Consider the following 12,883-nt stretch of genomic DNA (forward strand, 5'->3'; position numbering starts at 1 on the left):
GATTACCACACCCCAGACTGGCTGGGTCACCCATCGCAGTCCTGCCCTCCATCTCCCTGACACCACCTGCTCACTGAAGCTTTGTCATGTTGCTGCCACTGCTGGGCGCCTGTGCTGTGGTGGGACCATTCCAGGGCCCTGAGTGGGAGCCAGTGCGGGGCCTACTTTCTGAGGATCGCAGCTGCAGGGACCCTCGGTGCTGTGGCAACCTGCTCGTGCTCTGCCTCTTTCTGATCTGGCAGGTCCAGAGCTGTTGGCACCGGGTCACCAGGACCCACCCCAGCACGAGGAAGGTCACCAAGGTGAGGGCGCCCCCACACACCTCCTTCCCTCGGGCACCACGATTGGCTCATTCACTTGTTATGAGGACCCTGTTCTCTGCCCTGTGTGGGAACGGGGGGGGGGGGGGAGCTTAGATTGGTCAGGGGGAGCACCGCCAGGCCCCAAACCCAGCAGTCACTTTAGTCTCTCTCCCTCCCTCCCTCCCTCCCTCCGCCTCTACAAGTCCTATGGGCTCTACTTGCTAGCCATACCTCAAATCTGATCACTTCTCGAAACCTCCCCACAGTCCCTTGGGCAAAGTCTCCCTCATGTCTCACCTACACTGTAGCACTGCCTTCTGCCTGGTTCCTGCAGTCTCTCTCAGCCAAGTACAATGTTCCATGCAGCCAACAAAATGATCTTTCTTTCTTTCTTTCTTTCTTTCTTTCTTTCTTTCTTTCTTTCTTTCCACAAACTGAATACATCCACGTGTGGCATCCAGATTAAGAATCAGACCACGATTGCAGCCCAGAAGTTTGCAGTCATAACTATGCTGATTCCTAATAACATAGACTAGTTTGGGCATGGTAGGTCTTCTTTTGCACCTGGCTTAGGCCTTACATGATGCTTGTGAGCAAGAACCAATGTTTTTCTTATTATTATGAAATTTATTGTCAAAATGGTTTCCATACAACACCCAGTGCTCATCCCCAACAGGTGCCCCCCTAAATACCAATTTTTTAATTAAAATTTTTGTAATGTTTATTTGAAAGAGAGAGAGAGAGAGAGAGAGACAGAGAGAGAGAACGAGTGGGGGAGGGGCAGACAGAGAGGGAGACACAGAATGTCAGCACGGAGCCCGACACCGCTTGAACTCACGGACTATGAGATCATGACCTGAGTAGAAGTCGGACGCTTAACTGACTGAGCCACCCAGGTATCCCAATAACCAATTTTTAAAAAGGGATCATAGGGGCACCTGGGTGGCTCAGTTGGTCAGGCGACCGACTTTGGCTCAGGTCATGATCTCATGGTTTGTGAGTTTGAGCCCCACATCAGGCTCTGCGCTGACAGCTCGGAGCCTGGAGCCTGCTTCAGATTATGTGTCTCCCCGTCTCTCTGCCCCTCCCCTGCTCATACTCTCTGTCTCTCAATGATAAATAAATGTTAAATTAAAAAAAAAAAAAGAAAAAAAGGGATCATAGAATTTTGCCCCTCGAAGCCCTGAAACAGCTCTTACAGGTACACTCCCTGTCAAACTCAGAATAAAACACCAACTCCTAACCATAAGTCCAAGGCCCTGCGTGATTTGTCCTACATTCCTCTCTGACCTCACCTCCCACGGCTCTCTTCATCACTTGTTTCATTCTGGGCATAGGGACTCTTTGATGTTCTGATGCACGTGGCCTTGTTCTGACCTCAGGGCCTTTGCACGAATGTCTCCTCTGCCTTCAGTGCTCTTTCTTCAGATGTCACTTAGTTGCCCATTGTTTCACTCAGGTCTCCAGTCAAATGTCACCTCCTCTGAGAATGAGAGGCCTTCTGTGACCAGCCTTTCTAAAGAGATTAACCCCATCGCCATTCCACTTTTATTTCCACCCGAACACTTTTCATACCTAACATGTTGTATACTTGGTTATTATGTCTTCCATATCTGGAAGATAGCTCCCAAGAAGGACTTCGTCTTGTTCATGCTGGTAACCCCAGCATCTAGAATAGTGCCTGGCCTGGAGTAAACTCTTTTTTGGTCTTGAATGAATACCCTAAAAGAAATGATTCCCTCTTTTCTGAGCCCCAGAATCCCCATCTGGATAGTGGGGATTGTAATTCTAATCTGTGAGAATTAGATGAGACAGTGTGTGAGCAAGGATTTCGTTTCCCCATTCTCAACTACAGATGCCACCGCAGAAGTGGGCGGTGCCCTCCACGAGACATGACACTTGTTTGAGGCTGACCCCTGAATTCTCCTTCAGTCCTGGAGATTTCCGTGGCCTGGAGGCTCACGTCCAACAACGGGCACAAAAGAAGATGTCTGAACACCGGAGGAGCCTCCAGGAATCCTGGACCCGATACCTGGTCTCTTGGCAGCACCCGTGTCAGGACCCACCTTGGGATTTCCACACTCCTTCTGATCCCATCTTTCGCACCACCTCTTTTTCAAGCATCTGTATGCTCCCTCAGGACAGTGCTCGGGAAGCACGGCCGGTACCCTGGTGTCTCAGTGATGAGCAGTCTCACCTGATTTGCAGGCCACCATCCCCTTCCCTGGACATGTACCAAAGGATGGAGCAGCTGTTTGTCCACTCCCAGGAAGAGCTGGTGCCACTGGAGCTTGTTGTTAGCATGAGGTCCCACCTCACACCCATGACGCTAGCCACCTCTCTCTCAAACCTCCTTTCGTCTCAGAGGGTGCATTTCTGCTCCGGAGAGTTCCTGCTGGGTCCTTCCAACCAAGTGGGAGTGTCCCCCTGGAAGTCCTGGGTCTGCCCACAAGAGGCCTGGGCACTAGGGACGGAAAACCAGGTGCTAGGCAGAGAGGATAGTAGAGAGACCCAGGCTGTAGGGTGGGGGAACGGGACAGAGAGCAGTAGGGAGGGTGCTCGGGAGATCCAGGCAACTGGAAGGCAGCTCCCAGTGAACTCTGAGATACAGGATGATGCAGAGACCAAGGTCCTGGAGTGGAGAAGCCAGAGACTAGTAATAAGTAAGACTGATGGAGATATCCTGACACCAGGGCCAAAGAGCCAGGACCAGATGGGGATTGAGAATAGAGCTAAAATTCAGGAACTAGAGAATAGAAACAAGAGGGAGGCTGAGGGTGAGAATCCTCCTGAAACCCAAGCACATACGGCAGAGAACCAGGAACATTTAAGATGTAAAGCTGATGCAGAGACTCAAACACCAAAGTGGGGGAACCAGGATAAGAGTAGAAATGAGGATGCTGTAGAGACCCAGGCATTTGAGAAGAACAAGAAAGAGGCCAGAGGAGAGGATGAAGGAGGGACCCACACCCAAGGATTGGGGAAGCAGGGCCGGACTAGAAGTGAGAATGGTAAGGAGGCCCAGGTGTCAGGGTGGGGAAAGCAAGACAAGATTAGAGATGATGCTGCTATAGAAATTCAGGCACAAGAGAGGAGAAACAAGGCCCAGATTGGAGGTGAGAATGCTCTGCAAACCCAGGTATCTGGGAGGGAGAACCTGGGAGAAGTAAAAAGAGAGGAGGGTGTGGACACCCAGGCCCTGGGGTGGAGAAAACAGGAATGCATTGGACGTGAGAATGTTACAGAGATCCAGACCCTAGGGCGGGAGAAGCAGGATCGAGGTGGAAGTGAGAAAGCTGGGAAGATCCAAGCATGTAGGGGAGAGATTTGGAAACAACTAAAACATGAACTTCTAGTGGGGTGGAGAAACCAAGGCCTGAGAAGGGGGAAGGATGCTGGGGAAACCCAGGTATCTAGAAGGAAGAACCTTAGGGAGGTAAAAGTGGAGGATTGGGTCGTGATCCAGGCACCATGGTGGGGAGACCAGAGACCAGCAGTAAGTGAAATTGACAGAGAATGGGAGATGCCATGTTGGGGGGATCAGGGCCAGAGTGGAAGCGAAATTGACAGAGAGTTTGCCACACCCTGTTGGGGGAATCAGGATCAGACTGGAGGTGAACACAGAGCAGAAACTCAGGCAACAGAGAAGAGAGAGCAGAGAAAAGATGGAGATGAGGACAGTATAAATACCCTGGCTCCTGAGGCAGAGAACCAGGGACAAGTAAGACATGAAACTCATGCAGACACCCATCCACCAGAGAGGAGGAACCAGGAGAAGTTTGGAGATGAGAATAATATGGGTGTTCATGCACGAGGGATGAGAAATCTGAGAGGGGTTAAAGATGAAGATAGCAAAGAGGCCCTGGAACTTGGGGAAGAAAACCAGGGTCAGTTAAGTAGTAAAATTAATGGCCAGATTCATACACCCAAGTGGAAGAATCGGGAATACATTAGAGGCAAGGATGGGGCCAACACAGAGGCATCTGAGGCTGACAACAGGGGAGAATTAACAAGCAAAATTAATGGAGAAACCCATTCAGTAGAATGGAAGAAAGAGGAGCAGGTTGGAGAGGAGAATGGTGCAGAGATTCAAGCTCCAGAGAAGACAAGTCAGACAGAAGCTGGAGGTGAGGATGATACGGAGACCTGGGAAGCTGGAGAAGAAAACCAGAGCCAGTTAAAAGGTGTTATTGATAGAGAGACCCATTTATCAGAGTGGAAGAACCAGCGGCAGACAGGAGGTGAGAATGGAACCAAACTTCAGGCTCCAGAGAAGAGAAACCAGAGAGAAGCTGAAAGTGAAGATGTTGTAGAGACCCAGAGGCCTGAGAGAGAGAACCAGGGACAGTTAGATAATGAAACTGGAGAGAGCCACTCTGCAGGGAGGAGCAATTGGGAGCAGACTAGAGGAAAGAAGGAGGAAAATCAGACATTGGGGAGGAGAAGCCAGAGACGGGCTGGAAGTGAGGATGGTGGGAAACCCCAGGGACTTAGGGGAGGGTCCCAGGGACTAATAAATAGCAAAGTTAATGAAAAGAGCTGTTCATCAGAGTGGGAGAACCAGGAGCAGAGGGGAGGTGAGCATGGTGCAGACACTCACACACAACAGAAGACAAACCCGAGAGGGACCGCAGGTGATGACGGTACAGACACCCAGGCTCCTGGGGGAGATGGCCAGGGACTGTTAAGAAGCGAAATTGATGGAGAGATCCAGATACAAGGGCAAGGGAACCAGAACAAGGCTGGAGATGAGGCTGCTGAAATCCAGGCTGTGGGGAGCCTGAGAAAGTGCAGAGCTGAGGAGGCCGGAGGTCCTCACGTTCCAAGAGGAGGAGGCGAGGAGCAGGTCAGAGGAAACGATGCTGCTGAAGGCAGTCTCCCAGCTGACTCTTCTGGGGGCGGGGGGCCCCCAGCCCTCACAGGCTGTGGATACAGGGCCATGGAACAGGAACAAGCAGTGGCCTCTGCCCCCTGTCAACACTTCCTGTTTACCAGTGGGGAGGGAGAGCATTTGGTCAGCCAGAGCACGGCCTCTGCCAAGAAACACAGAGAGGAGGTCAGTCTAGCCTCCCAGCAGCCCCCACCTGAAGCCCAGAGAAGCCAACAAAGGGATAAACAGGTGGATCCAGGAAAGGCTCCTGGCCTGACTCGGCAGCTCCAGAATTTACAGTTTCTGGTTGCTTCCCTCGGCCTTCCCTCAGTCTGCCCCTCCACCTCACGTGGCCAAGCCCCCCAAGCTGCCACAGCTCTGGTGGGTGCTCCCATTGTCCTCACTGTCATGCCCAAGTGGCCAGTCCTCAAAAAGAGCCAAAGACTCCTCCTGGAGTCCCTCATGCGACGGAAGATTGCACACCTGAAATGGGGCCTCCCCCAGCGGATCCTGGAGTCCCATTTGCTCTTTAACTTGTTAGGACCTTGCCCACTGCCCCTTGCTGGGGTGAGGCTCCCTGGATTATACACAGCCTGTGAGGTCCAACAACGGCAGGAAAGGCATTGTGAGGCCAAGGGCTTCAGGCCAGACCTTAAGTCAACTGAGAGGTCCCAGAGGGTTCAGCCCCCAGAAAGACAAAGCTCAAAACTTTCTACACGGGCCAGAGCTCTGGAGAAATGTGGGCCACACCGGTGCAAGCCCATGGGCATTTCCATCCATTCCAAAAAGCCTGGGAGAGTCAGGCCACCAGGAGGCGCCAGAGAACCACAGGCTGTCCAAGAAGAGGCTCCTCCTAGAGCCAAGCCCACTGCTCACAGGAACCCCAGGCCTGCAGCACAGTCTAGGAGCTGGTGTGGCCAAGAGCCTTCCAGAGAGGCTCACTGTCCCAGTGAGAACAACAGGGACAGGAAAACAGTCAGGCCAGGAGTCTCCCAGATGGCAGAGAGGGCTCCCTGCAGAATGAGGACCTCATACTTCAGGGCAGGCCACAACCACTGGAGAAAGGAGTGCACATCCCGGGAGGTTCCTAAGTCCCCCGGACTTAAATGTCAGCTGCCTCCACATGGGAGGAGAGGGAGGCTGGAGTCTGCAGAGAGAGGAGGGGCTGGGCAGCAGCCTTCCTCCTGTTCCACAAACACCTCCAGCTTCAAATATAGTCTTCACTCTGCTGCATCAAGGTGGAGCATGATCCTTTTAAACAAGGTATCCTGGTCTCCACACCTGGCCAAGCCTCAGCACTCAGTCCCCAACCTGAGCCTGAGGGGTCCTGATCCTACCCTGCTTCCCAAAGTGGGTGACCGACATGTGAGAGAGCACAGCCGTGGAGTCCATACTTCTCTGGAGAGGGACCTTCAGCCACCAGGTCACTGCTATGCTGGGGCTGCTCTTCCCAAGGCAGAGCGCTTCCAGGGTCAAGGGGAACCTGAGAACCTAAATGGAGCCCCACATAATCCATCAGCCCCCCGAAAGTTTGGTTTTATGAAGCATTTGAGATGTTTTCTGCTCCAGCATGGCTTTAGAAAGTAGGCCGGAGGCCCAGAGTTCTCAGAACACAGAAGAGAAGGCATGAGGGTGGTCTGCTCACCCTCAAAGTCTCTAATAAAATTGGTTATTTGGGCCTGTGGGGTTCCGACATTTTTGGCATATGTTGTCTGAGTGTCCCCTTTTGGAGGTTGGGATACTTTGTGGGTGGGGTAGAAGCCACTCCTACTCTATGGTACTCAAGATTTGAGGACTGTGGGTCAACCCAATGTCATCTCCTAAACACATTCCTCTTCTCAGTTCCTCACAGTAGGGTTTACTGAGGTTTCTGTTGTGACTCTGTCCTGCCCTAGTCTAAGTTAATTCTGATCGAGGAAGGATGCTCAAACTGAGCCTCAACTGTTTGTGGGGTGGGGTGGTGCTCTGCACCGGATGTTGCATCCACACGACTCCTGAAACAGAATGCTACGGGCACCAGTGACAGTCACAACAAAGTTTATTGCAATGAGAGGCAAGGCAAACTGATTGATCGGGACCGACACTCTTGACCAGAGTGGGTCTTGAACAGCCAGGGTACAGAGTTTTTATAGCCTACCACATCGTCTTATTATCACCTGGGAACAGAACAAAGGAATAGTTCCCAGGTGGAAACAGCTCAAACAGGCCCTTGCCCCAATCCAATCAACCGCTAATCCATCCCTTGATTGATAGGATAAGGCTGTTATCTCTTAACCTATAGTGTTAAAACAAAGCTCTTATTTCTTAAGGCTACAGGTTAGCCCTACCCTTACACCGGACACTATTATTCAAGTCCTTTAGGTCACAAGGAAGGGAGCTGATCACTGGGCATCTGCCCCACAGGGACTCTGCTGCCCATGAACACACTTCATGGAAAAAACATCCCCAGCTCTTCACTTCTCAAGCACTGCCAACCATAATTACCTGTTGCTTTGCCTGGCCTATGCATGGGACATCTTGGAGCCAAGGATTTGTTTAAATTTTACTTGAGAGAGAGAGAGAGAGAGAGAGAGAGAGAGAGAGAATTCCCAAGTAGGCTCTACACTCAGTGCAGAGCCCAATGTGGGCTCACTTAGTCTTTGAGGAGCTGAATCTTGCCACCAATCACGTGGGTGAGCGTGGATGCAGATCTTTCAGCCCTAGTGAGTCTTGAGAAAACCACAACCTCACGAGAGACTTTCAGCCAGGGTAACTTAGCTCAGCTGTGCCTGGATTCCTGATGCACAGAGACTATGAGATAACGTTTCTTTGGGGCATATTCGTTTTCTGTGGCTACCATAACAAATGACCACAAGCCTGATGGCTTAGAACAACTTCAGGAGGCCCGAAGTCTGAAATCAAGATGTCAGAAGGCCCTCCGGCTCTAGAGGGCAATCAGTTCCTTGTTCTTTCCAGCCTCTGGTGGTTGCAGGTGTTCGTTGGCTTGTGGCACCATCGGCACCGTCACTCCAATCGCTGCTTCTTCCTTTACTCTGTGTGTCTCTTCTCAAGACAATTAATTATTGGGTTTAGGGCCCACTGTAAACTCCTGGATGATCTCCTCTCAAGATCCTTAACTTCATCACAACTGCGAAGATCCTCTTCTAAAAAATGTAACAGTTACAAATTCTGGGGATTAGGATGTTTTATAAATCTGCTCTGGCTGCTATAACAAAATATTACAGACTGGAAGGCTTGAACAACAGAAATTTATTTTCTCACAGTTCTGGAGGCCAAAAGTCCAAGACCGAGGTTCTGGCTGATTTAGTTTCTGGTAAGAGTTTTCTTCCTGGCTTGTAGATAGTTGCCTTCTCACTATGGCTTTACATGGCCTCTCCTTGGTGCATGTATATAGAAAGAGAGGTGAGAGATCTTTCTCTCTCCCTCTTTCTTTTTTTTATTTGTAAGATTTTTTTATTTTTAAGTAATCTCTACACCCAATGTGGGGCTTGAACTCACAACCCCGAGATCAAGAGTCTCATGCTCTACTGACTGAGCCAGCCAGACTCCCCTCTCCCTCTTCTTGTAAGGTCACCAATCCTATGGGATTAGAACGCTGCCCCCGCCCCCAACCCGTGACCTCTTTTAACCTTAATTACCTCTTAAAGGCCCTATCTCCAAATAGTCACATTAGGAGTTAGGGCTTCAACGTTTGAATTGGGGGGGACACAATTCAGTCCATAGCAGACATGGAGATATATTTTTGAAGGTCACCGTTGCAAACCATCACACGGGGTAAGTTGTTATGCAGCAACAGATAATTGATACGTATATACTCTGTTGTAATAATTTGCTCATCCGTCTCCCTGACTGAACTTGAGGACAAGAAGGTCTTTGCTCACTTTTGAATCCTCTAGCTTCTAGCATGGATTCTGGCTCAAAACTTTGCCAAAAACAATACATTATTTTGTCAACATTTAAAAAACATACAGGATTATATTTAATGACGTGGATGATGAGTAACATTTTTCTCTGGGAGAAGCAGTTTACAACCTTTTGCATGTTACTGTTGTAAATATGTATAGACTAAAAGAAACTATAACAGGGGCGCCTGGGTGGCTCGGTCGGTTAAGCATCCGACTTTGGCTCGGGTCATGATCTCACGGTCCGTGGGTTCGAGCCCCGCGTCGGGCTCTGTGCTGACAGCTCAGAGCCTGGAGCCTGTTTCAGATCCTGTGTCTCCCTCTCTCTGTGACCCTCCCCCATTCATGCTCTGTCTCTCTCTATCTCAAAAATAAATAAATGTTAAAAAAAATAAAAAAAAGAAAATATACCAAAGTATTATCTTTCCTTTGTCTTCACTGAATATGTATTACTGTTATAATTTAAGATGTGTCGAATAAGTGTTTTTTGCTTATTTATTTTACCTACTCGTATATATAATTCTGCATCTTTTGTACACAGTATTTTAATGAGAACTTTTCCATGTTAACACATACTTTTCTCAAACATTACTTCACAATACTACATCGAATAATAAGCCACTATTTTCTAAACTATTTTGACATGGAAGTAATTTTTTGTACTCAGTCACACTGCTTCCGAATGTAGAGAACACCTCCTGAACTTGCCTCCTTCACCATTAGCCAGTTGCTGGACACTCTGGTGCTAAATAAATCCTTGTAGATTGATAGATTATTATTGTTAGTAAATATAACGATAAACAATTTCTTCTGCAGTATTTTTTGCACGCTCACAAAGTCTCAAGTGCTGTGCAGATGTCTGTGGGAGGATATACTTTTTTAAATGTTTATTTATTTTTGAGAGAGAGAGAGAGACAGAGCACGAGTGGGGGAGGAGCAGAGAGAGAGAGAGAGAGAGGAAGACACAGAATCTGAAGCAGGCTCTAGGCTCCGAGCTGTCAGCACAGAGCCAGATGCGGGGCTGGAACCCACGAACCACGAGATCACGACCTGAGACCAAGTCAGATGCTTAACCGACTGAGCCACCCAGGCGCTCCTGTGAAAGGATAGCTTAGAGGAACCATCTTAGGCTCTTCGAGAGAAAAGGGTCACATAAACTTAAAATAATACTAACAGCTTTTAGACCCCTGAGATCATTTAATTTTTAAAAAAATAGATTTTATTTTTAAGTAATCTCTACACCCAAGGTGGGCCTCGAACTCACAACCCTTATATCAAGAGTCGCATGCGCCAGTCAAGGGCCCCTATTTAAATTTTTTTTAAGTTCATTTATTTTTGAGAGAAAGCGAGAGAGAGAGCGAGCACGAGCAGGGGTGGGGCAGAGAAGGAGGGAGACACAGGATCCCAAGCAGGCTCCAGGCTCTGAGCTGTCAGCACAGAGACCGAAGCAGGGCTCGAACTCACCAGCCGCGAGATCATGACCTGAACCAAAGTCTATCATTCAACCGAGTGAGCCACCCCCAGGCGTTTCCCCCTCTCTCCTATTTCATTTTTTACTAGTAGGAAGAGATGATTTCCTTTCCTTCCTCAAGGCTAATGACAGCTTCTTTATAAATGCTTTTCAATCCACAGTGTGGTCAAGACGAATTCCTACGGGCTCAAAGAGCAAGTCGCTTTGGTCTCTGTCAGATACCGACCGTCCTCGTGTCCCCCACATGCCCTCAGCGTCGTCCCTCGACGGAGATCGCGCCTTGGCGTCGCCCTGGGCTTGCGCAGCTGCGTTAGCCCCCACTTCGCCCTCTGGCGTCCGGGGGCGGGGTCTCTTTCAAGTGCGCTTGCGCACAAGCTGCGCGGGACCCCCGTGCAGCTGCGGTGAAGTCCCAGCCGAGAGATGGCTGTGAGGGAGGCGGCGGCGGGCCCGCGGGGGCCCGGGAGGGACGAGGAGACCGCGCTGCTCTACGAGAGGGCCCATTACCGGCATGACCCGTGCTGGCTGCTGCCCGTGCCCCCGCGGCTCTGTCTGGCGTGCGTGCTGGAGCTGCTGCCGGAGCCCTGCGTATCGGTGCGAACTGGGCCCCCCGGCATTTCCCTCACCAAGCTGGGCCGCCCCTCGCCAGGCCAACTCCCTTGAACCTGGCGCACCTTCCCTGGAACTAAACCGGGCCCACCCGCTTCGTTAAACCTACCCCCTAACCAGGCCTGCGCCCTCGCCAGGCCAGAGCGGCCTTCTTTGCGAGACTACCTCAGCCTCAGTTTACCCCGCCGGCTGCCCTGCTCCGAGCGGACTATCCCCTTTCCAAACCAGCCCCTGCGCCTGGCCATGCGCCTCAGCTGGGCCTATCCCTGTCCCCACTGAGCCCCCTCCCCTCCAGGACTCGCTGGCACGCAGGCCCACCTCCCCTTCCCGTCTCAGCAGGTGCCTTGCCGCTTGTTGCCCCCGCCATTCCTCCAGGATCTTAACCTTGGCTCAGCCCGCGGGCCAGGTACACCCGTAGTAGGGGCCCCTCATTCCCTTCAGATTTCTTAGGGCGTCAGTGTGGAGGAGGGGGCTGCCTAGGTCTCTGTGATGGCAGCGAGACGGGAAGAAGTTACAGCCAGGCGGGGTGGGGTGAAGGGGAACCTTTCTTTCTTTCTTTTTTTTTTTTTTAATTTTTTTTTAACGTTTATTTATTTTTGAGACAGAGAGAGACAGAGCATGAACGGGGGAGGGGCAGAGAGAGAGAGGGAGACACAGAATCAGAAGCAGGCTCCAGGCTCTGAGCCATCAGCCCAGAGCCCGACGTGGGGCTCGAACTCACGGACGGTGAGATCGTGACCTGAGCTGAAGTGGGACGCTTAACTGACTGAGCCACCCAGGCGGAGGGGAACCTTTCTAATAGCAGAGCTGGCTGAAAAATGGGCTGCCAGTTCTCTCAATGCCTACACAACTTTGTAGTGAGTTTTTGGTCCATGGAGCCATCCAAGAAAAGTTTGGGAGATCACTTTTATCTCACATTCATGGGAGGGGAATTCATGCCTTGGGAGGAGGGGCTGGATCAATGGTTCTCAAAATTTTAAATCTCAGAATGCCTTTATACTTTAAAAAAGTGTTGAGGACCCCAAAAAGCTTTTATATGGGTTATATCCACTGATATTTACTGTGTTAGAAAAAGAAACCAGTTCTTAAATATTAATTAAAAAATGGTAGTAAATCATTACGTATTAGCATAATTGGTTTTATTGCTGTAAAATATACATGATATAAAGCCTACCATTTTAAGCATGCAGTTCTGTGGCATAAGTAATTTAAATAAAAATGATGATATTTTCTTTTTTAATTTTTTTTTTCAACGTTTTTTATTTATTTTTGGGACAGACAGAGAGAGACAGAGCATGAACGGGGGAGGGGCAGAGAGAGAGGGAGACACAGAATCGGAAACAGGCTCCAGGCTCCGAGCCATCAGCCCAGAGCCTGACGCGGGGCTCGAACTCACGGACCGCGAGATCGTGACCTGGCTGAAGTCGGACGCTTAACCGACTGCGCCACCCAGGCGCCCCTTTTTTTTTTTTTTTTAATTTTTTTTTTTTTTCTAAAAGAAAAAAAGATAATGAAAGGAATAGCTTTGTTTTACATTTTTATTTACATCTATTAAACAAGTCTCTTTAATGTCTAGCTTAATAGAAGTCAGCTGGATTCTCAAGTATTTTAGCATTTAATCGGTTGTATATTACCTGTCATGTAATCTTTGAAAAACTCCACTGTATACTTGTGAGAGAGTAAGAGTGAAAGAGACAAATTGCATTTTAGTATCAAAATAATTTTGATCTTT

The 12,883-nt window shown here is 49.7% G+C and overlaps 2 protein-coding genes across 3 annotated transcripts in view; both read left to right on the forward strand.

Moving 5' to 3' along the window:
* The first annotated feature begins 35 nt into the window (after positions 1 to 35).
* On the forward strand, positions 36 to 6,876 carry LOC109265639 (uncharacterized). Its single transcript, XM_019447030.2, has 2 exons — positions 36 to 302; positions 2,158 to 6,876. The coding sequence occupies exons 1-2, from the start codon at positions 87 to 89 to the stop codon at positions 6,757 to 6,759; spliced, it is 4,818 nt and encodes a 1,605-aa protein (XP_019302575.2). The 5' UTR covers positions 36 to 86; the 3' UTR covers positions 6,760 to 6,876.
* Positions 6,877 to 10,946: 4,070 nt separating this feature from the next.
* Positions 10,947 to 12,883, forward strand: part of MEI1 (meiotic double-stranded break formation protein 1) — a 78,773-nt gene continuing 76,836 nt past the window's right edge. For both annotated transcript variants that reach the window (XM_019447034.2, XM_019447032.2), the window contains exon 1: positions 10,947 to 11,136. In XM_019447034.2, the coding sequence (XP_019302579.2) occupies positions 10,966 to 11,136 (171 nt within the window). In that variant the 5' untranslated portion in view covers positions 10,947 to 10,965. The remainder of the gene's footprint in view (positions 11,137 to 12,883) is intronic.

Source organism: Panthera pardus, unplaced genomic scaffold (assembly GCF_024362965.1).
Source record: "Panthera pardus isolate Hobbes unplaced genomic scaffold, ASM2436296v1 HiC_scaffold_6, whole genome shotgun sequence".
In the NCBI taxonomy this organism is placed as follows: domain Eukaryota; kingdom Metazoa; phylum Chordata; class Mammalia; order Carnivora; family Felidae; genus Panthera; species Panthera pardus.

Excerpts from the sequence above, each read along its gene's own strand:
- LOC109265639 (XM_019447030.2), top strand. The coding sequence starts at position 87 with ATGTTGCTGCCACTGCTGGGCGCCTGTGCTGTGGTGGGACCATTCCAG. Across the intron at positions 303-2,157 it reads GCACGAGGAAGGTCACCAAG|ATGCCACCGCAGAAGTGGGC; the intron begins GTGAGGGCGCCC and ends TCTCAACTACAG.